The sequence below is a fragment of the Curcuma longa genome, chromosome 6 (assembly GCF_044706935.1).
Source record: "Curcuma longa cultivar G26 ecotype Majalengka, Jawa Barat chromosome 6, ITB_CL_G26_1.1, whole genome shotgun sequence".
NCBI classification, from domain to species: Eukaryota; Viridiplantae; Streptophyta; class Magnoliopsida; order Zingiberales; family Zingiberaceae; genus Curcuma; species Curcuma longa.
In genome coordinates this window covers 4,684,068-4,706,284 of record NC_133866.1, presented here as the reverse complement: position 1 = coordinate 4,706,284, position 22,217 = coordinate 4,684,068, and the positions used below count along the sequence as shown (strand labels likewise).

Genomic DNA, 22,217 nt, shown 5'->3' with positions numbered 1-22,217 from the left:
TCAAAAATTCATGAACTGAGCTTCTAGACAATGACACTACTGTATGATTCAAATCCAACATTAATGTTCTATTTGGATGGGGGTGATAGAAGATTCATTAACGAACGAAGAAGAGAAGGAAAGAAAGAGAAAAAGAGAGAAAGTAAAATATTTATGTTTCTCTTGTTTGAAAGAGATAGAAAGTTTATTAACGTAATATGTGCTATCTTGTTTGGAAGGAAAGAAAGAGGTAAAATTCTATCAATATTACACGTAAAAATTGAGACCCATTAGCGACGAATAACCCATTAGCGACGAATGCATATTATCGTCGCTATCTAACAGATTTTAGCTAACTAGCAGATTTTCTACTCCCGTTTCTCTTTTTTTCCCTTATATCCGGTAATACATGCACATCACAATAAACCCTAATACATACACATCACAAAATAATATTCAATAACATATTCACACACAACAAACACAAAGTTTAACACAAAGTTTATCACATAAATTTATCACATCACAAAGTTCAACACAATGTTTAATACAAAGTTTATCACAGCACAACAAATACAAAGTTTAACACAAAGTTTCAAAATACAAACATTATTCCAAGAACTATGGTAAACAAGCTCCCCGATAATTATATGGAAGTTCGAAGCCTGCAATGGAATAATAAAATGTTAATTTGATTAACAAACTGACAGGAATATCAAAATGTTGAAATAGTGTTAAACATTGTGTAAGAAGCAAAACTGATGCGGAGAATACATACCACACGATTGAATTTTAGAATCAAGAATTGATAGCTCCTCCTGAAACAGAAATTAGGTTAATTATAACTACAATAATTAAGAACCAAACAACATTGTCAACATTTCTACTTTACTGACCTGTAAATGCAAAATCTCATTCTGTAACATAAAGTTCTTGTGAAGAAGTGAACTTAGGCATGTCAAGCTACTTACAATGCCAATGTGATGTAAAATATTAAGACAACTATTAAAAATACCACATTAAATAAGTTTTTGCACTTGTAACTTTTATGCTAATTAAAAGGCACTGAGACACAAACTAATCGCATCAAATTCTAAAAATATGTACCTCCCATATAATTGCAGATTTATCATTTGATGATGATGCTAAATACTTCCTTGGTTGGAGAACTGTAAGAACCATACTTCATCATGGTGTTCTTGCAATATCTGTCACGATGAGGAAAAAATGGTTCAGAAAGACAAATAGTAGAACTGACTTAAATAATTAAATAATCTATCAATAAACATATTGCTAATGCTCCAACTATTCACACACTCCCAAAGCAAATATATGCACATAAATGTTAACTCTGAACAATGCAAAATAGCTTCAAAAAAATAACATATGAATGAAGGTATAGACTATCAGACTTCAGAAATTTGTGTACTTAAATACAAGAGAATCAAATATATAAATAGCACACTAATGAACACTTCCCACCTGTGTTGTTTGAGAAGGTAATTGGTCCTTTCCACACTGATGATCTGTGTACAATGAGAGACAACCTTCAACAGAGTTGTGGAAATAACAAGCTTCTCTTTGAACATTAAGAGCCTATTCAACCAAGTGCTCCAACCTCCTCTCAGGTATCATTATTGATGGAGGAAGCAATTTTTGCAGCTCATCTAGAAGTCTCGTCCGTGAATCTGAAATCTCTGTTCCCGCACCAGCAATTTCTTCGACACCTCCCATGGATTTTGATGAGATTTCCAAAAGGAAAATAGGGATGGGGGCGGGGCTAGGGTTTACAGAGTGAGGAATGGCGGGAGGAAAGGCAGAACTGGGCAAGGGGAGGGGTGTAGGTGAGGCACTGGAGCACGCTATTAAGAAAGCAAGAGTTACCGAGGTTTTTAAGGCCGAGAGGAGCGGCGCCTCCCCTGCGGCAGTGCGCGTGCCATGTCATATGCAGACCCATCAACGCCCGCTGCCGAGAGCCGCATTAGTGGTTCCGTCGGCGATTTCCCTTTTCCTCTTCGACGCGTCGGAAACCTCCTCCTCTCGCTCCTCATTCGCCGCATCAAATCCGATGGCTCCGCCGCGCCACGTCTGCCGCACCGGTGTCGTCACTGCCGGTTCCTCGTGGTGGTCGACAACGCCACTCGTCCCCAGATGCCTAGAGGAGGAGGAGAAGGCGGGGTAGGAGGCGAAGGAGGAGGAGGAGGAGGAAGGCGAGGCGGCGAAGCGAGGGAAAGAGACGTGAGAGGAGCAGCGGGGAAAGGAAAATGGGGCGGCAGGGTAGGATTTTAGCGAATGTTAGCGACGAAATGTTATGTTTCGTCGCTAAACATTAGGATTATTAAATTATTAGCGACGAATTATTAAGTTTCATCGTTAAACATTAGGATTATTAAATTATTAGCGACGAATTATTAAGTTTTGTCGGTCGCTAATGTTTAGCGACGAAAAAATTATTTCGTCAAAAAATTGAACGGAAGCGGGATTAGGATTTAGACAAAAATTAACGAAGAATTTTAAAAACTGAAGTTAGCGACGAAATATTAATTTAGTCGCTAACTGTTAGCGACGAAATTAATATTTCGTCGCAAAAACTGAAGTTAGCGACGAAATATCAAATTTCGTCGCTAACGTTAGCGACGAAATTAATATTTCGTCGCAAAAAACTATAATTAGCGACGAAATTTGATATTGCGTCGCTAATACTTATATTAGTGACGAAAATAGAAATCGTCGCTAATATTTCGTCGCTATTTTTATAATTTCTTGTAGTGGAGTGCGAGCGATTAGACACTAGACGGTGATGACACATGTTATGTGAGGAACGACGACGCAATACCAAGATATCTAAATAGATATAAGTTAATTTAACAATTAATATTTTAAAATAAAAATAAATATAAATATAAATATTTTTAAGTTCTCTTCCTCTTCCTTACACTCCAAATTAAAACATAAGAAATTCTAATAGCATGGAAAGGTAAAATTTATTTTTCTCACTCATTCCTCTCCTTAATTCACTCCATCCCAAACAAGATTAAAATTTTCCTTCCCCTTATTTACTTTGTTCTCCCCTTTCCTCACCTCCTCCCACACAAAGTGTAAAGTAATAAAAGGGTTAAAAACATTTGTATCGATTACAAGTTAGCAACCCTAAAATTTCATTTCGATGCAGTTAGTAATACTGGAGGATACTTCAACAAGAGACTCATTGGAAGCTAATACATCGTCGAATTGATCTCTGCTGGTGCGACTCTTCAGCTTTCGCAATCCCAGCTGCTTTAACTCCTCCTCCATCTCCTTCTGCTTCGAGAGAAACCCTCGAAATGTCTTCTCGGGCATGATCATTCGCAATTTAATTAGCTCTACTGCATCTGTAGATCCATGATGAAGCAACTGATCGTCCCTTGCTGTTTCATTGGCGCTCTGTATATGAGCAGCACCTACATGGATATCAAATTCGTTATCACTGTGATGGCACTTCTTCAGAAACTGCGTGAATATCATAGTCGACGATTGATCTTTCAGATCGAAGTCGAGGTTGAAGATCACGACGCCCTCTTTGTCTTCCCGAGAAACAATTCTATCAATTTCGTTTTCTGCTGCTAATCCCTGTCGATCAAAGCATGCAAATTATATATGTCAGTGTGCATAAAATATCTATCTATCTATCTATCTTCTCTTACATTTGGGGTTGTGCTAGAATTCAGCATGAGCCAAGCGGGGACGGATCGAAAAGCAGTTCCGAAAAGCTTCATCAATGCATAGGGAGGATCTACCGGCGGATCGAGGCAGAGTAGTAACGACGCGTGCTGGACCTTGGGAGCTTCAATGCGCAGATCATTGGTGACGTTGACGGTGAGCGACTCGAGCTTTGGGCAGCAGACGTCGGTGGTGCGGATGTAGGGGCCCTTGTGTAACAGGACTAGATGCTTAATGGAGGTGGAGCGGATGGTTAGGTTTCTCGCGTCGAGTTCGTGGCAATATATGAGGTGCAGAGTCTCGAGGAAAGGGCAGGAGGAGGCAAGGAAGGAGTTAAGGAAATTGAAGCCTCCATACAGGCTGATGAGGAAGCAGTGATCCATTTTGAGGTAGGTGAGAAAGGTGGTGCAGGCGATGGTGGCCGGAAGGAGGTGGTCGCAGAAGCCTCCCACCGAGAAATGATAGAGAGCAGGAAAATGTAGCAGGAAACATAGCATGACACACGTGGCGGTCCACGTGTGTCATGCCACGTGGACTGCCACGTGGGTTTCATGTTCTCTCCCCCCTCCCCAAAATCCCGAAATCGAAGCCTCTTCGCCATTTCCCTCCTTCGGCGAAAACGCAAACCCTAACCTCGTCTCTTCCTCCTCCTCCTTCGCGCCGTCTCTTCCTCCTCCTCCTTCGCCAGCTTCCGTTTGCCGCCGTTGTTGCCGCCGAGAGGACCGCGCGTTCCTCCTCTCTGCGCCGCCTCCTCTTCTGCGCCTTTTCCTTCTCTTCTCTGCCGCCTCCTTCTTCCTCCTCCTCCTTCGGCGAAAACCCATTTCCCTCCTTCGGCGAAAACGCAAACCCTAACCCTCGTCTCTTCCTCCTCCTCCTTCGCCAGCTTCTGTCGCCGTCTCTTCCTCCTCCTCCTTCGCCAGCTTCTGTTTGCCGCCGTTGCTGCCGCCGAGAGGACCGCGCGTTCCTCTTCTCCGCGCCGCCTCCTCTTCTGCGCCTTTTCCTTCTCTTCTCTGCGCCGCCTCCTCTTCTCCGCGCCTCAGTCGATGTAACGAGAAATAATTCAATGGAGAGATAGAGTTCTTGTAGTCAACTTCAAATAGTTGGAATACACACAACTTCTTGATCGATTCTTGATCGTGATGTTTCGCAGGTATCGTTTGGCCCGATCAGTTGGCTGATGGTTTCTGAAGTATTTCCTATTCGTACAAGAGGGCGCGGAATCAGTCTCGCAGTTCTAACCAATTTCGGGGCGAATGCATTAGTCACATTTGCCTTTTCTCCCCTGAAGGTATCATAAAGTTCAAGATTCGATATCATAGTGTTCTTAAGTTTTATATCAGGCAAATTATATACTTCGAAACCATAATGTAGGAGCTTCTTGGGCCAGAGAACATCTTTCTTCTATTCGGAGTGATTGCCTTGCTCTCGCTTGCCTTCGTTCTTTTCTACGTCCCGGAGACGAAAGGCCTGAGCTTGGAGGAAATAGAAGCTAAGATTCTGAAATGAAGCTGTTCATCTTGTGTCGCAAACGAATTGTCGATAGCTGACAAAGCTATTTCCAGAAAAGTTTCAGTGAAACACATCTTCATTGTTCAGTTAAGTAGCACAAGTCCCTTCCTAGTGCCAAAATGTTTCACGATTTCACTTTTCAGATATCATTTTTGTAAAAGTAAATGGATTTATACAGATTACTATTGTGATGTGTTAAATGGATTACAATAAAATGAAAAGAGAATAATTCACACCAAAGCCACAAATAAAAATGTTTCAAGCATTTGAAGAACATATATCTATATAAAAGATCATCCCAAGAGTAAACACGGGAAAGAAAGATGAACTCCTCATCTTCCTCTATATCGTTCCAATTTTATCGGATGTCTCCGAAGCGACATGAACTCATCTTCCTAATCGACAACACTCTTCTATGCTTCCTTTACATCCATAAAGCTATTAGCCATCTGAGCCTCAGCCTTAGCATAATTAAACTACCTTCAAATTACAAAATGTACAAGATGGATTCCATTCAAGCAACATTGTTCTTATTTCCAGATCAAAGAGTGAGCTAAAACTAGCCTCAGTTAGCTGTACAACTTCGTCGGTGTGCTGCCGTCTCAAGACGGAAAGGGCGGCTGGAGCCCGATCCTCCTCTCTGCGGCAAAGATTCAGAAACTTGTTTAGTTTTTGTTGGAGGAGAACAAATAAGCGTCTCAGCAAATGACAGTCATTTTGTTTGAGAAGAAACTGATAGCAGACTCACCTCCGGCCGCGACGAGCTTCTCGACACGAGCAACGATATGCTTCCCGTAAGTGTATTTTTTAAGCACGTTCAAGTGGACCTTGATTCGCGAGAGGATCAGCTCCCGCTGCTGATCGTCGCACGTCTCTAACACTTTCTGTACGACGTAGTTGCCAAATTGATCTTTCATCATGGCCTGCCATTGAACAAGTAGAGAAACATACAAATTCAAGAACAAGGAATGTGGAAAAGGCAAGGCAGAACCAATGCCGAAACTCTAAATTCAAGTACTCAGAATTTAAATGCATGAACCAATGTCCAAACTCTAAATTCAAGTAGGGTGTCAGCTAAATTGCATCATTAGAAAAGCTCAGAAGGAAACAAACACAATAGACCAAAGGCAGGCAATATATCCAATTACGATACTTCGACGAAAAGCATGGATGAAGCAAACCTGGAGAGGCTCATTTTCATCAGTCGAACCCAACATCTCATTCACCAAAAGCTGTCGTTCTTCAAGACTACCAAAAGTCAAGCACTTTTCAATGACATTTGAAGCAAATTTCTGCTGACTCATCTGTACTATTTGTCCAGTTAATTGCTTAATCATCACAGATCGCTCATCCGGCTTTCCATGCTCCAGCACATGCTGTCAATATACATACATACAATGTCGTAAACAATGTTCTGAACTTTAAATCGAAAGAAAAACAAAAGCTTTTTTGAGTTACTTTGCAGAAGCATGGAAGAAGAACAAAGGTGAATAATTGAACAACTTCACCAAATCTTAAGCAAGGTCACTAATGCAAGATAATTGGAGAACAGGTTGCCATTGATACATTCTCAGGAAGAAAATTGAATGAGTCTGCACGGTGCTTGTGAGATTCGCAGACTTTAAAGAAAATTTAATTGGCTTGTCATTGCAAACTATATAAAAAGGAGGAACAATTTTTTAATGTATCTGAGGCTGATCCAACAAGAATAGATTATTGTTGAGGAACAACAGACCTGAACAACATAATTACCATATTGGTCTTGTGCCAACATGGAAACAGAATGTAAAATCTCATCCATGACAATCTGCTGAGTATTAGGATTGCCACAATGCTCCAGCACTCTCTGAGACGATAGAAAAAAAAAAATAATAATAGAAGTAAAATACGCAATCACATATACTAGTACGACAGCGAGTCAAAAGTTTAAAAAAAAACTGCAGAACCTGTATGACACGACAACCATATGGATGAGTAGATAGTGTCACAACTTGATTATAGAATGTTGAGATGATGAACTGAATTGCATCTTGTGGGACACACTCAATACACTTTTGAATGACATGGTTCCCATTTTGATCTCGCACACAGTGGATGACGTGCCCATCAAGCTCTTGAACCATCTTTATCTTCTGGTCCAAGTCAACTACTTCTATTGCCTGAAACAAGAAGTGAAACACAACCATGAGCATACAGTAAAGCAGAAGTATGGGGATTATAGTGTAAACAAAAAGCAGAGTAAAGTATCAACTGAGGTGAATTAATATATTTTATAAGACACTAATTGGATATTTTTCAGCTAAAAAGTACCTTCTGGATCACTCGACAACCATACATCTGGAGGCTGAGAGCCAATACATGCCCATTAAGGTGGTCAGCTAATTCCCTTCTCTGAGCTGATGAGCCATGTTCAAAAAACTAAAAGCAGAAAAATTATAAGGACCTTTTGAAGCAATTCAGAATAGAAACTTCATAGAGTTCATTGGAAAGTCAAATTCTACCTTCTGAACCACATAATTCCCAAACACATCAGTCATCAGAGACAAAGCGTGAGGCATTATCTCAACAAAAACCATGTTTTTTTCTTCAGTAGTAGCTGTTTCAAGTTTCTGCTGTATGAAGCGGCTTCCATACTGATCAGCGCTGGAAAGGAAAGTTAAACTCAGAAATTTTTATGTATGCTAATGAAAAATATCTGATACAACGGTGAATAAATTGGAGTATTGACTACTATTGTAAAACATAGATGTACTAATAGTTTAGTATGACGAATTAGGCAGATAAGATTAAGAGGAAGATCAGAAAATTCACTATTAAGGTGAGAATTTTGTTATGCTAGAATTTCCAGAGTAGTAAGAAAAATTCCTCAGAGATAACAGAAAATGTTAGGTGCTGTGCAATCATCTAGTGGTCGTATACTAATACTATTAACACCTAATCTGAAAGTGAATACCTGTATCTCCATAGCCAATAGCTGTGAGAAGGATGCCAGTTATCATTTTTATATGATAGTCCTTAAACTAAACTTGCTCAATGTAACAATACCGAATAAAAAGAAAACCCACCAATATCCCAACAAATATGATAGTTCCACGTAATTATAACACAGCTGTGCAAACTAAAGCTATTTATCTACCTGAATTCTGAGTGTATATGAATTTGTTTACTCTGCTGGATCTTATCACATGAAAGTTACTTATTTGTTGATACTGATCTAGTTGGTATTAGCACAACCCATTCTGATTACAGAATTACACTATTCATTCACCAGGTAGGGATGAACCACATGACTTTGAAATAAAGTCCATACTAAAGCCAGTAGACTGTTATAGGCCTTAAACCAAAACGATCTGTTGGCAGGTTTAGCTATGAGACTAACTTCTATAGTCTAGCAACTTACAACAAATACCTATGGCAAAAAGTGATCTACTAGGCAGCAGTTGAAGTCCACCACCACTGATATGCTTTTTGGGGTTTGTTACCCACCATTGGACTACTAGTTCTACTCCAAACCATTGGTAGGAACTTCAGATATTAAGAGTTTGGTCCCTAACCTCAGACGCAGAAGAAGGAAAAGGCGCAGAAGAGGAGGAACGCGCGGTCCTCTCGGCGGCAGCAACGGCGGCAAACGGAAAGGGAGAGAGGAGGCGGCGCGGAGATTCTGCCGAAGAGGAAGAGACGCCGACAGAAGCTGGCGAAGGAGGAGGAGGAAGAGAGTTTTCGCCGAAGGAGGGAAATGGGTTTTCGCCGAAGGAGGAGGAGGAAGAAGGAGGCGGCAGAGAAGAGAAGGAAAAGGCACAGAAGAGGAGGCGACGCGGAGAAGAGGAACGCGCGGTCCTCTCGGCGGCAACAACGGCGGCAAACGGAAGCTGGCGAAGGAGGAGGAGGAAGAGACGGCGCGAAGGAGGAGGAGGAAGAGACGAGGTTAGGGTTTGCGTTTTCGCCGAAGGAGGGAAATGGCGAAGAGGCTTCGATTTCGGGATTTTGGGGAGGGGGGAGAGAACATGAAACCCACGTGGCAGTCCACGTGGCATGACACACGTGGACCGCCACGTGTGTCATGCTATGTTTCCTGCTACATTTTCCTGCTCTCTATCATTTCTCAATTAGATAAATCTTTGTACTACACGAAGGTTATATATATATATATATATATATATATATATATATATATACGAGTTTGATATCCTGCGCAACCGCCCGATGCGCGCTCGTGCGCGATCCCATCTCAGTCGTCCATTTCTCGCGATTGCACAGTGTTTCTCTTCGGACGTTCGCCGCTTCCCGTCGTCCGTTCATCGCCGTCCGACCACCGATTGCCGCCGGACCGGACCCATTGGAACCGCAACTCACCGGCGGTCCGGCGGGTGCCGGAGTCCGGCCCCGATTCGGCCGGAATCCGGCCGAATTCCGGCTGAAATCGGCCAACAAACATTAAAATTAGATATAAGCATTAATTAAAGGTTATATATGTCCAACAAACTAATCATCAAAATGCATGAACTGAGCTTCTAAACAATGACAGTACTACTGTATTTTCAAATCCAACAGTACTTAAGTAATAAAAGGGTAAAAAACTAACACTTCGTATCGATTACAAGTTAGTTAATTAGGAACACTAAAATTTCATTTCGATGCAATTAGCAATACTGGAGGATACTTCAACTAGGGACTCATTGGAAGCTAATACATCGTCGAATTGATCTCTGATGGTACGACTCTTTAGCTTTCCCAATGCCATCTGCTTTAACTCCTCCTCCATCTCCTTCTGATTCGAGAGAAACCCTCGAAATGTCTTATTGGGCATGATCATTCGTAATTTATTTAGCTCTACTGGATCTGTAGATCCATGATGAAGCAACTGATCATCGTCCCTTGCTGTTGTTTCTTTGGTGCTATGTATATGAGCAGCACCTACACGTATATCAAATTGGTCATGATTGTAATGGCAATTCTTTAGAAACTGACTGAATATCATAGTCGACGATTGATCTTTCAGATTGAAGTCGAGGTTGAAGATCACGACGTGGTCTTTGTGTTCCGGAGAAACAATTCTATAAATTTCATTTTCTGTTGCTAATCCCTGTCGATCAAAGCAAATTATATATGTTAGTATATACATAAAAGATCGATCGATCTATATATCTTCTCTTACGTTTGGGGTTGTGCTAGAATTCAGCATGAGCCAAACAGCGACGGTTCGAAAAGCAGTTTTGAAAAGCTTCATCAATGCATCTAGAGGATCTACCGGCGGATAGAGGCGGAGAAGTAATGACGCGTGCTGGACCTTGGGAGCTTCGATGCGCAGGCAAGCGACGACGTCGACGGTGAGCGACTCAAGCTTTGGGCAGCGGACGTCGATGGTGTGGAAGTTGGGGGCGATGTGTAATAGGACTAGATGCTTGATAATCTTTGTCGGAGAGATTAATATTTTATTGAATTATAATACAATTCAACTTATCTGTAGAGATGACTTGAACTGATAATTTCAAGCTGCCAGAAGGGACTGGTGTTTTCTTGATCACCAATGCTAAGTCAATCTCATGATCGACTCACCGAGTGTCGAGTCGAGGCCTGCGTTCAACGCAGTTTCTTTAAAACAGATTCGTCCCCTCCGGTGATGCTTAGAGGTTTCGACGGACGTCTGTTTCCCAGGATACAACGACAAAACCGCGCTGTCCACCAAGCACAGACAAATCGCGGCGAACTGAGGTGTACCTGAATGCTAACACGAGTGAGAGAGATGGGGAGGTGTGGTGGTGGCTTCTTGTTATATATATATATAAATTTTATATCTCTTTAGCTCAATATTTGGACTCTTATATAGAGTCTTTACATGTACGTTTACATGCAAATAACTGACATTCATGCATAGGTTTATGCATTTAGCAAGCATAACGTTCATGCATTTATGTATGAATGTTCATTTGAGCAAAAGAAAATATTTTCAAGTGGCAAAATGTTGGTTCATTCACTTGGATCAATTTTGCCCTGACCGGTCCGACATTTAATGCACATAGGTCGCACTCACACACAAATTACCTTACAAATAGTGCAATCTGGGCCCTGTATTTGCACCCTAAGCATTTGTTCATAACATTAATTCTTGTGACACAATATAAACCAACTACTATGCCTTAAAACTTTTAAATTTCCATTCACAAAGGAACTTCCTCCTTCCACTATTTTTTTTTTTTTCCATTCAAATTTCCAACACTAGATGCTTGATGGAGGTGGAGTGGATGGTTAGGTTGCGCACGTTGAAGTCATCGCAATCTATGAAATGCAGAGTCTCGAGAAAAGGGCAGGAGGAAGCGAGGAAGGCACAAAGGAAATTAAAGCTTCCGTCGTACATGTCGAGGAGGATGATGCACTGATCCATTTTGAGGGAGGTGAAAAAGGTGGTGAAGGCGACGGTGGACGGAACGAGGCGGTTGCAGAAGCCTAATACCACCTTGACTCTGCGCAAAGAGAGACTCCTCAGCGACTTGATGCCGAAGAAGCTGCAGCTTTCCCAGCTGAGATTAAACCATATCCTGTTTCCAGAGGTTTCGAGGATGAGATCTTCCACGCCCACCTCAATGAGTTCGCCGACGAGCAGTTGCCGGAGGGGTTTAGGTAATTCGGTGACTTCGTGGAAGACGATGTGGCATTGGCGGATCAGGGCGCGGGGGAAGGTGAACTGCTGGCTGATGTCGACGCCGCCGGAAGGTTGAACGACGTCGAGGCGGAAGGCGTCGAGTCGGGGGATGGAGGGGAGGAGACGGCGGAAGCGAGAGCAGACGGCGGAGAGGGCGACGCGCTGCTTGATGGGGAGGAAGGAGAGGATGGAGATGAGGAGGTCGTCGTGGAGGGAAGTGAGAAGGTCCTCCGCCGATGCGCTTACCTGTTCACGCCGGCGCTTGCATTGGCTCTCCATCACGTCTATCGAACTGTCTCTGCCGGACGGCGGCGGTGGCTATTTAAATGCGCGCAGGCGGTTGGTTTTAATAACGTTACCGAAAAAAAATATCAGATAAATATATATATTTAACTTTTATTTTATTTTATATAAAATTATTATTGTTATTGTTAATATATATTATTATATGTTCGTTTTAATTTAGAAAAATCTTATGAGAAGATATACTTATTAGATTTAGTCATTATTTTATTTATTTACATCTATGACAACGTCAATTACTTGACAATTATAGTAAAAAATCATTTACTAATTTTTAGTTTTAAATTATCAATCTCATGAATTCAACAAAAAGTGAACAATATTTATGACAATTTAATTATGCAATTTTTTAGTATTTAAATTTATCCGAGAAGAGTTTCATCCGTAATTTAAATTTAAATTATTAAGTGCAAAGAAGAGATTTATATATCCTTAAAATTAAATAAATTTTCACTTATCTCCGTCGATATTGCAAGAGAATTTAAGAAATATTAAAAGGTCCTTCCTACTAGGGCTGAGCAAAATTTTGATTAAACCGAATAAACCGATCAAATCGAACCGAATTAAAAATTCAATTCGGTTTATTCGGAATTTCGGTTTTATTTAATAAAAAAATTGGGTTTTTCGGTTTAATCGGTTCGGGTTCGGTTTTTAAAAATTTCGGTTCGATTTACCCGAATAAACCGAACTAATCTCATTTTAATCGGTTCGGGCAGTAAAAAAATCTGCAATAAAATCTACCCGGCCCGCTACGGCAGTAAAAAAACCCTAACCTTTCCGCCTTTCGCCTCTCGCGACTCTCCCTTACGCCGCGATTCCCTCGCTGTTGCGACCTTCCTCTTCATCGCGATTCCCTCAGAGTTCGCCGGCGCAACTCTCCACAGACCGCTTACGCCGCTGCGGCTCTCCCCTTCGGTTCTTCTCTTATTCTCGCTCTCTTCGGTTCTTCCCCTCATTCTCGCTCAGCGCCGTCGCGAGTGGCGATTCCCCTCATTCTCGCTCAGCGCCTGATCCCCTCTCCTGCTGGCCGCTCGATCCTGCCTGTGCTCGCCAGTCGCCGCCGACTTACCCTAAATCCGAGACTTGAGTCTCTCCTCAAGAATTACAGCACAACAATGGCTGGTTTAAGGGTACTTCAGATTTCCGTTCATTAAGGTTTTTGTTTCAGTTACAGTTCTTGAGCAATTAAGCATAGTTTTCTTCTTGTTAATCCTTCACGCCATTGGCTATAGCTTTGATTATGATGATTATCACAGGTATTGACACAAAACCTTTGTGAAAAATCAGTTAATTCGGTTTATTCGGTTTTTAACCGAATTAACCGATATTTTATCGGTTCGGTTTATTCGGTTATTATTGAAAAATTCGGTCGGTTCAGTTTGGTCGAAAAAATTTGGTTTATTCGATTTTCGGTTTATTCGGTTCGGTTCGGTTCGGTTTTAACCGAATACTCACCCCTGCTTCCTACACAGATTTATCTAATTAAACTTTTATTTTTATTTTATATATATAAACTTATTTTTTCTTAAATGAAGGTTAATTGTGAACCACATCAATATTCTTTCTTATTGGTGAGAATATTCTACCTTAGAGTGAAGCACCCGCACAAGTAGGTGTGGACTAAGCGGAAGTAAGAATGTTGATTTGAGTAGTGCAAATATTGGTGAGAATCCAATACCTCAAAATCTAAGGGTTCCTCGGCAAGATTCGTTCACGGAGGATGATTACAAAATAGGTGGATCCGTTGAGACTTGGACCCGTGGATTGTTGAGATACAATCAAAGTCTCAGATTGAACATATATGAAAAAGATCTTGAAATAATTACAAAATAAAGATATCTATATTATTAAAATAGACAATATGATACCATTGTGAAAATATGTGTGAATTCCATATATCCTTTCTAATATAGGCATCGAATAAACCTTATCGAAAATAATTTCTAGTCTCCTCCTAACATTTATTTTTGGGTGTGCAGAGTCTATAAGCATTAATTAAAGGTTATCTAATCACAAGTCACAACAAACTAATTATCAAAAATGCATGAACTGAGCTTCTAAACAATGACGGTACTGTATGATTCAAATCCAACACTAAAGTAATAAAGGGTAAAAAACACTTCGTATCGATTACAAGTTAGCAACCCTAAAATTTCATTTCGATACAGTTAGCAATACTGGAGGATACTTCAACAAGGGACTCATTGGAAGCTAATACATCGTCGAATTGATCTCTGCTGGTACGGCTCTTCAGCTTTCTCAATCCCATCTGCTTTAACTCCTCCTCCATCTCCTTCTGCTTCGAGAGAAACCCTCGAAATGTCTTCTCGGGCATGATCATTCGTAACTTAATTAGCTCTACTGCATCTGTAGATCCATGATGAAGCAACTGATCGTCCCTGGTGCTCTGTATATGAGCAGGACCTACATGTATATCAAATTGGTTATGAATGTATGGCACTTCTTCAGAAACTGCGTGAATATCATCGTCGACGATTGATCTCTCAGATTGAAGTCGAGGTTGAAGATCACGAGGCCCTCTTTGTCTTCCGGAGAAACAATTCTATTAATTTCGTTTTCTGCTGCTAATCCCTGTCGATCAAAGCAAATTATATATGTCAGTGTGCATAAAATATCTATCTATCTATCTATCTATCTATCTTCTCTTACGTTTGGGGTTGTGCTAGAATTCAGCATGAGCCAAGCGGGGACGGATCGAAAAGCAGTTCCGAAAAGCTTCGTCAATGCATCTGGAGGATCTACCGGCGGATTGAGGCGGAGAAGTAACGACGCGTGCTGGACCTTGGGAGCTTCAATGCGCAGATCAGTGGCGACGTTGACGGTGAGCGACTCGAGCTTTGGGCAGCAGACGTCGATGGTGCGGATGTAGGGGGCGTTGTGTAACAGGACTAGATGCTTAATGGAGGTGGAGCGGATGGTTAGGTTTCTCGCGTAGAGTTCGGAGCAATATATGAGGTGCAGAGTCTCGAGGAAAGGGCAGGAGGAGGCGAGGAAGGAGTTAAGGAAATTGAAGCGGTCCGTACAGGCCGAGGATGCAGTGATCCATTTTGAGGGAGGTGAGAAAGGTGGTGCAGGCGATGGTGGCCGGAAGGAGGCGGTCGCAGAAGCCTCCCACCAGATTCTGCGCAAAGAGAGACTCCTCAGCGACATTGATGCCGAAGAAGCTGCAGATTTCCCTGAGATTAAACCATCTCTTGCATCCGTAGGTTTCGAGGATGAGGTCTTCGACGCCCACCTCGACGAGTTCGCCGACGAGCAGCTGCCCGAGGGGTTTAATTAAGTAATTCGGTGACGTCGTGGAAGACGATGTGGCATTGGCGGATCAGGGCGCGGGGGAAGGTGAACTGCTGGCTGATGTCGACGCCGTCGGAAGGGAGCACGACGTCGAGGCGGAAGGCGTCGAGTCGGGGGATGGAGGGGAGGAGACGGCGGAAGCGGGAGCAGACGGCGGAGAGGGCGACGCGCTGCTTGACGGGGAGGAAGGAGAGGATGGAGATGAGGAGGTCGTCCTGGAGGGAAGTGAGAAGGTCCTCCGCCGGTGCGCTTACCTGCTCACGTCGGCGCCTGCACTGGCGCTTCTTCAAGCCCATCGAACTGTCTCTGCCGCACGGCGGCGGTGGCTATTTAAATGCGTGCCTGCGGTTTTAATAATATTACCGAAAAAAATATAGCACATAGATATAAATTTAAATTTTATTTTATTTGATATAAAATTATTATTGTTGGTGTTATTGTTAATGTAGATTATTTATAAATAAGAAATAAATCTTTTGAGAAGATGTGATCATTAGATTTAGTTTATTATTTTATTTATTTACATCTATGACAAAGTCAATTACTTAACAATTATAGTAAAAAATCAATTACTATTTTTTTAATTTTAAATTATCAATCTGATGAATTCAACCAAAGAGAACAACATTTATAACAATTTAAATATATTTATATATATATAAAGATTTATCTAATTAAACTTTTACTTTCCATTTATATATATATCAAATAGTCACAAAGTTTGAAGTTGATAGATCATTAAAAAAAAATGATAAATCTCAATCAATTAAAGGACTTAATCTCTGGAGATGACCGGTTCGGTTACACGGAAGTTTCCTACCGACCACCAATACTTAAATCGAAAAAATTCTTACAAATACGCCATAACTAGGGATCAAACCATGGGTCCCTGGGTCACAACTCGGATGTTCTACCATTGCACCATTACCCTCAGGGACGAAATTGATAGATCATAGAGTGATGCATATAGAGCTTTAATTTGTAGTAGCTGATGCAATTAGGGCAGATGATTTGTTCATTGAATTCTAAATCTGACTCTGATTTTTTTTTTTTCTTAAATGATCAGATTGGATTCGGATTGATCGGATTTAACTTGAATTTAAGATGGAGAAATTATTTTAAAATCAAATCAAATTTTGATTTAAAAATTAAGATATTTTATATACATAAAACCAAAAGGTTAGTATGAGATAGAATTGAAAATTTATGAGAGAAAATAGTAAAAAAAATAAATTAATCAGGTTATTTGAGTTTGGGTTCGAGTTCGGATTTATAATTTTCAAATTGAGTTTGAGTTCAACCGTTCATGTCAAATTTGGATTGAGATTTTTTAAATTATTTTTATTTTGATCCGAAAAAAATATAGCAAATGCTATTTTGTTTAACCTCGAAGAATATAAAATTAAATATAGCTAATGGTTAGTTATGCTTTATATGGAAATTAATATATTTTTAATATGTAATTATTTTAAAGAATTCTTCTTATTTAATATCTTATTGATAAATATAATCAAGGGTGTCAATTCGAATTGGCACCCTAATAAAATAAAATAGTGTATATTAAAAAATATAGCAAATGCTATTTTGTTTAGCCTTTTTGGGAAGAATATAAAATTAAATATAGCTAATGGTTAGTTATGCTTCATATGGAAATTAATATATTTTTAATCGACATCGATGTGATTATTTTAAAACTTAAGAGTAAAAATTAATCATAATCTTCTTCTATTCCAATGAAGAAACTTATCCAAGAAGCATATGTTTATTTTAAACATATATCCCAATTTTTATATGTAATTGTTATGGTCGTGAGAAGCGGGTCTCGGTTATCAATCAAAGAGCCCAAGTGAGTCGAACCCTCCTTCAGTCGTACATCCGAGTTTGCAGTCCGAGTCGAACCCCTTCAAGGGCCCGAACCGAGTCAAGGCCGAAGCCAAGTGGACGCTCTCTGCGAATACGAATCTGATTCCTTAGAGATACGGACTCCAAAAACCCGATCCGAATCCCCGAAACGGACTCCTCAATCCGAACCGAACCGATTCTCACTATATACCCGAGCTCTCGGATATTCCGATCAGAGCAGCCGGGTCGACTCGGAGACCGAGTCGGATTCGCGAGGGAGCGGGCACCCCGAGTTGAGTCGGCCCTGCTGGAATGCTAACCTTGGAGACCGGTCCGAAGCCTTGAATCGGATTCTACCACCCGAGCCGAGTCAACCCACTCGGATTTAAGCCGTGTCGACTCACCTACTTTGCCCTGACCCGATCCCGACACTCCTCAACTCTCGTCACCCCTCTCCATCAAAGACCACTCCTCCCATCATACGGTATGGGTAAGATTTCCCTAACACCCCTGCTACTAATCATGATAATCCTCTGACAGATGTACGTGAAATGACCCTGCAATCGCAAGTCAACGATGAGGCATATATCTCCATTCCTTACTGGTGATGGGACAACCACCTTACCAGTGATGGGACAACCACCTTACTTACGACGTGACCTGACGTCTAGTACTGATATATAAGGTCAGTCCTCTCATAAAGGAAGGTATGCGCTCTCACAATCCTCACTTCCCATTCTCCTTCTTCTCCGTTTTCTCCTTCCTCCTTCGCGAACTGACTTAAGCATCGGAGTGGCCGCGCCAGGACAACTCCTGACCTTCCTTCTCACGGTTGCTGTGACTGAAGGTCTCGGCAACTCTATGGTTCCTTCCTCTCAAGACCTCGTTCGAGCTTGGTGCTGAGAAGAGTCAGACGCATCCAGGAGCGGATCTCAACAGGAACAGTAATATTGACAGAATTTTATAATTTCTCATTCGTCCTCTACATACGTTATCATTTTTAAAAAGTGAAGATATTTTTATAACTTTATATATTTAATCTTCATTCACTTTCCTTCCTCTCAAATAAAATAAGATAACACATGTTAAATTAATGAACCTTCCATCCCTTCCAAGTATTCCCTTTTTCTTTCCTCCCAAATAAGGTAACACGTGTTAAGTTAATGAACCTTCCATCCCTTTCAAACAAAGAGAACATAAATATTTTACTCTGGTCACTTTTCTTTCGATGTTAGTATAACTTAAACATCGAAAGAAATTTATCAAAAATAATTTCTAGTGTCCTCTTAACTTTTATTTTTGAGTGTGCAGATTCTATAAGCATTAATTAAAGCTTATCTAAAGCTTGCAAATCATAAGTCCAACAAACTAATCATCAAAAAATGCATGAACTGAGCTTAATTCTAAACAATGACCGAACTGTATGATTCAAATCCAACACTCAAGTAATAAAAGGGTAAAAAACATTTCGTATCGACTACAAGTTCGCAACACGAAAATTTCATTTCGATGCGGTTAGCAATACTGGAGGATGCTTCAACTAGGTCGAAGTTTGATCTCTGCTGCTGCGACTCTTCTGCTTTCTCAATCCCATCCGCTTTAACTCCTCCTCCATCTCCTTCTGGTTCGAGAGAAAACCCTCGAAATGTCTTCTCGGGCATGATCATTCGCAATTTAATTAGCTCTACTGCATCTGTAGATCCATGATTAAGCGACTGATCGTCCCTTGCTGTTTCCTTGGTGCTCTGTATATGAGCAGCACCTACATGGATATCAAATTCGTTATCACTGTGATGGCACTTCTTCAGAAACTGAGTGAATATCATAGTCGACGATTGATCTTTCAGATTGAAGTCGAGGTTGAAGATCACGAGGTCCTCTTTGTCTTCCCGAGAAACAATTCTATCAATCTCGTTTTCTGCTGCTAATCCCTGTCGATCAAAGCATGCAAATTATATATGTCAGTGTGCATAAAAGATCGATCTCTATCTATCTATCTATCTTCTCTCACGTTTGGGGTTTTGCTAGAATTTAGCATGAGCCAAGCGCCGGGGACAGATCGAAAAGCAGTTCCGAAAAGCTTCCTCAATGCATATGGAGGATCTACCGGCGGATCGAGGCCGAGAAGTAACGACGCGTGCTGGACCTTGGGAGCTTCGATGCGCAGGTCGGCGGCGACGTCGACGGTGAGCGACTCGAGCTTTGGGCAGCGGACGTCGATGGTGCGGATGTAGGGGGCGTTGTGTAGTAGGACTAGATGCTTAATGGAGGTGGAGCGGATGGTTAGGTTGCTGGCGTAGCGTTCGGCGCAACATATGAAATGCAGAGTCTCGAGGAAAGGGCAGGAGGAGGCGAGAAAGGAGCGTAGGAAATTAAAGCGTCCGTACAGGCCGAGGACGCAGTGATCCATTTTGAGGGAGGTGAGAAAGGTGGTGCAGGCGATGGTGGACGGAAGGAGGGGGTTGCCGAAGCCTCCCACAGCGATTCTGCACAAAGAGAGACTCCTCAGCGACTTGATGCCGAAGAAGACGCAGATTCCCCTCAGATTAAACCATCTCTTGCACCCGGAGGAGGTTTCGAGGATGAGGTCTTCCACGCCCACCTCGACGAGTTCGCCGACGAGCAGCTGCCCGAGGGGTTTAGGTAATGCGGTGACGCCGTGGAAGACGATGTGGCATTGGCGGATCAGGGCGCGGGGGAAGGTGAACTGTTGGCTGATGTCGACGCCGCCGGAAGGGTGCCCGACGTCGAGGCGGAAGGCGTCGAGTCGGGGGATGGAGGGGAGGAGACGGCGGAAGCAGGAGCAGACGGCGGAGAGGGCGACGCGCTGCTTGATGGGGAGGAAGGAGAGGATGGAGATGAGGAGGTCGTCCTGGAGGGAAGTGAGAAGGTCCTCCGCCGGTGCGCTTACCTGCTCAAGCCGGCGGCTGCATTGGCGCTTCATCGAGCCTATCGAACTGTCTCTGCCGCACGGCGGCGGTGACTATTTAAAAGCGCGACGGTGGTTTTAATAACGTTACCGAAAAAATATCAGATAAATATAAATTTAACTTTTATTTTATTTTATATAAAATTATTATTATTATTGTTATGGTTAATGTAGATTATTTTATTTATTTACATATATGACAACGTCAATTATTTAACAATTATATTAAAAAATCAATTACTAATTTTTTTAGTTTTAAATTATCAATATGATGAATTCAACAAAAAGTGAACAATATTTATGACAATTTAATTATGCAATTTCTTAGTATTTAAATTTATACGAGAAGAGTTTTATCCGTAATTTAGATTCAAATCATTAAGTGCAAAGAAGAGATTTATCCTTAAAATTAAATAATTTTTCACTTATTTCCGTCGATATTGCAAGAGGAATTTAAGAAATATTAAAAGGTCCTTCGTACAAAGATTAGAATAAAACTTTTGGACGGCAGCCGAAAAAGGATCGCCGGTGGGTAAAATACGCGTCGCCTTGACCTAGAACCGGACGCAGCAGCGACCACTCGGCGGTGGATCTCTCTCGCACGGTAAGTTGAGTGAGAAGAAAGTGCATGGAAGCGGTGCTTCCTGTTCATTTGCCTCTTCTATCTCTTGAGTAAATACTGTTAGGTATTCAAGATAAGACAGGCTGGAGATATCGGAACAGGGCCCTCTGATGGGTGGAAGTCAGTCGGTGTCGATGATAAATCATGCTCCACATACTTCACATCAGGCCGGTCAAGATGGGGCTGCAAGTGGCGTTGGACAACCCCCTTTGCGAAGGAATTGGACGGGACTTTTCAAGGATAATCGCAATGTTACAAAAGCTATGGGTCTAGATCAGTATGAAGCGAAAAAAGCAAGGTTAGAGTTCAACTATGATGATATTGATAGTGTGGAAGAATCGATTGGCTATATGTCTTGTAGGTTGTTTCATGGGAAGGCATCCGGGCAGAGACGGGGTGCGTATCATTCGCTCCAAATGGAGAATTCCTCACCAGTATTTCATGCATAAAAGTGGTTGGATGGTATTCCATTTTAACAAGGAAGAAGACAAGGAGACAGTGCTACATGGCGGACCTTATTTCGTCTTCGGTATTCCTCTATTCTTGAAGATCATGCCGAAATGCTTCATGTTTGAAGAAGATGGACGATATGTTCCAGTGTGGATACAAATACATGGGTTCCCTCCAGATTGTTGGTCACAATTGGTGTTAAACAAAGTTGGCTCTGAGGTGGGCAAACCATTATACACGGATAGTTTGACGCGCACGCGAGAGCGATTGGATTATGTACGGCTAATGGTGGAGATTCCTACCTTTGGAGAGCGAATTCATGAGGTTCCCATAACTCTTCCAACAGGGGTTCAAGTGGACTTGAAGATCAAATATGAGATGACTCCTGCGTTTTGTCAAGAATGCAAAAGGATGGGGCACCAAACGGAGACTTGTCAACGAAGGGAGAAGCAGGTTGGACAGTGGCATACTCGGGCTGAGCATCAACCCCGAACTGATCCAAATGCACATGATCAAGGGCGGCCACGATCTCAATCGGCTAGGGGTCGAGGGCGGCAAAGAACAAGGTATCGAAACCGTACAAGGCCGAGATGGAGGCCAATGCAACAACAACCAAATGTTACGGTGTCGGAGGCTTAAGAAGGACTTGCAATAGTTTTGAGATGCAGCCTCGGTCCCGGTGGCTATTGTGCCCTCGGATGATGGACATGTTGAGCAACAAGGTACGGGTACGAGAGCGACACAACAACCCACACAAGTGGTGAGGTGGAATGAAGAATTGCAGTAAGAAGAAGTGGCCAGCCGACCACAAGATCCAGTAGTACAACTGGCCTTTACAGGTGGGGGGAGTTCCTCCTCCTCTTCGTCATCAGATGCGTTATGTGATGGTATACCGGCTGGTGAGGACCGTTGTACAGCATTGAAGACAT

At 41.9% G+C, this 22,217-nt stretch overlaps 4 protein-coding genes and 2 pseudogenes across 4 annotated transcripts; 1 reads left to right on the top strand and 5 right to left on the bottom strand.

Moving 5' to 3' along the window:
- Positions 1 to 3,129: 3,129 nt before the first annotated feature.
- LOC141830603 (uncharacterized) lies at positions 3,130 to 3,734 on the bottom strand. The gene is made up of 2 exons (XM_074718005.1): positions 3,663 to 3,734; positions 3,130 to 3,588 (listed from the first exon to the last, which is right to left on the bottom strand). The coding sequence occupies exons 1-2, from the start codon at positions 3,732 to 3,734 to the stop codon at positions 3,130 to 3,132; spliced, it is 531 nt and encodes a 176-aa protein (XP_074574106.1).
- A 467-nt stretch (positions 3,735 to 4,201) lies between these two features.
- LOC141830477 (uncharacterized) lies at positions 4,202 to 5,372 on the top strand. The gene is made up of 3 exons (XM_074717905.1): positions 4,202 to 4,723; positions 4,829 to 4,966; positions 5,050 to 5,372. The coding sequence occupies exons 1-3, from the start codon at positions 4,202 to 4,204 to the stop codon at positions 5,182 to 5,184; spliced, it is 795 nt and encodes a 264-aa protein (XP_074574006.1). The 3' UTR covers positions 5,185 to 5,372.
- A 277-nt stretch (positions 5,373 to 5,649) lies between these two features.
- LOC141831247 (uncharacterized) lies at positions 5,650 to 8,823 on the bottom strand. The gene is made up of 8 exons (XM_074718658.1): positions 8,742 to 8,823; positions 7,689 to 7,830; positions 7,498 to 7,605; positions 7,134 to 7,346; positions 6,923 to 7,033; positions 6,369 to 6,563; positions 5,936 to 6,110; positions 5,650 to 5,827 (listed from the first exon to the last, which is right to left on the bottom strand). The coding sequence occupies exons 2-8, from the start codon at positions 7,761 to 7,763 to the stop codon at positions 5,790 to 5,792; spliced, it is 915 nt and encodes a 304-aa protein (XP_074574759.1). The 5' UTR covers positions 7,764 to 7,830; positions 8,742 to 8,823; the 3' UTR covers positions 5,650 to 5,789.
- A 982-nt stretch (positions 8,824 to 9,805) lies between these two features.
- On the bottom strand, positions 9,806 to 12,106 carry LOC141830476 (uncharacterized). The gene is made up of 3 exons (XM_074717904.1): positions 11,405 to 12,106; positions 10,343 to 10,597; positions 9,806 to 10,270 (listed from the first exon to the last, which is right to left on the bottom strand). The coding sequence occupies exons 1-3, from the start codon at positions 12,104 to 12,106 to the stop codon at positions 9,806 to 9,808; spliced, it is 1,422 nt and encodes a 473-aa protein (XP_074574005.1).
- Positions 12,107 to 14,276: 2,170 nt separating this feature from the next.
- LOC141830475 (uncharacterized) lies at positions 14,277 to 15,741 on the bottom strand (annotated as a pseudogene).
- A 2,949-nt stretch (positions 15,742 to 18,690) lies between these two features.
- LOC141830474 (uncharacterized) lies at positions 18,691 to 20,231 on the bottom strand (annotated as a pseudogene).
- Between the last annotated feature and the right edge of the window lie 1,986 nt (positions 20,232 to 22,217).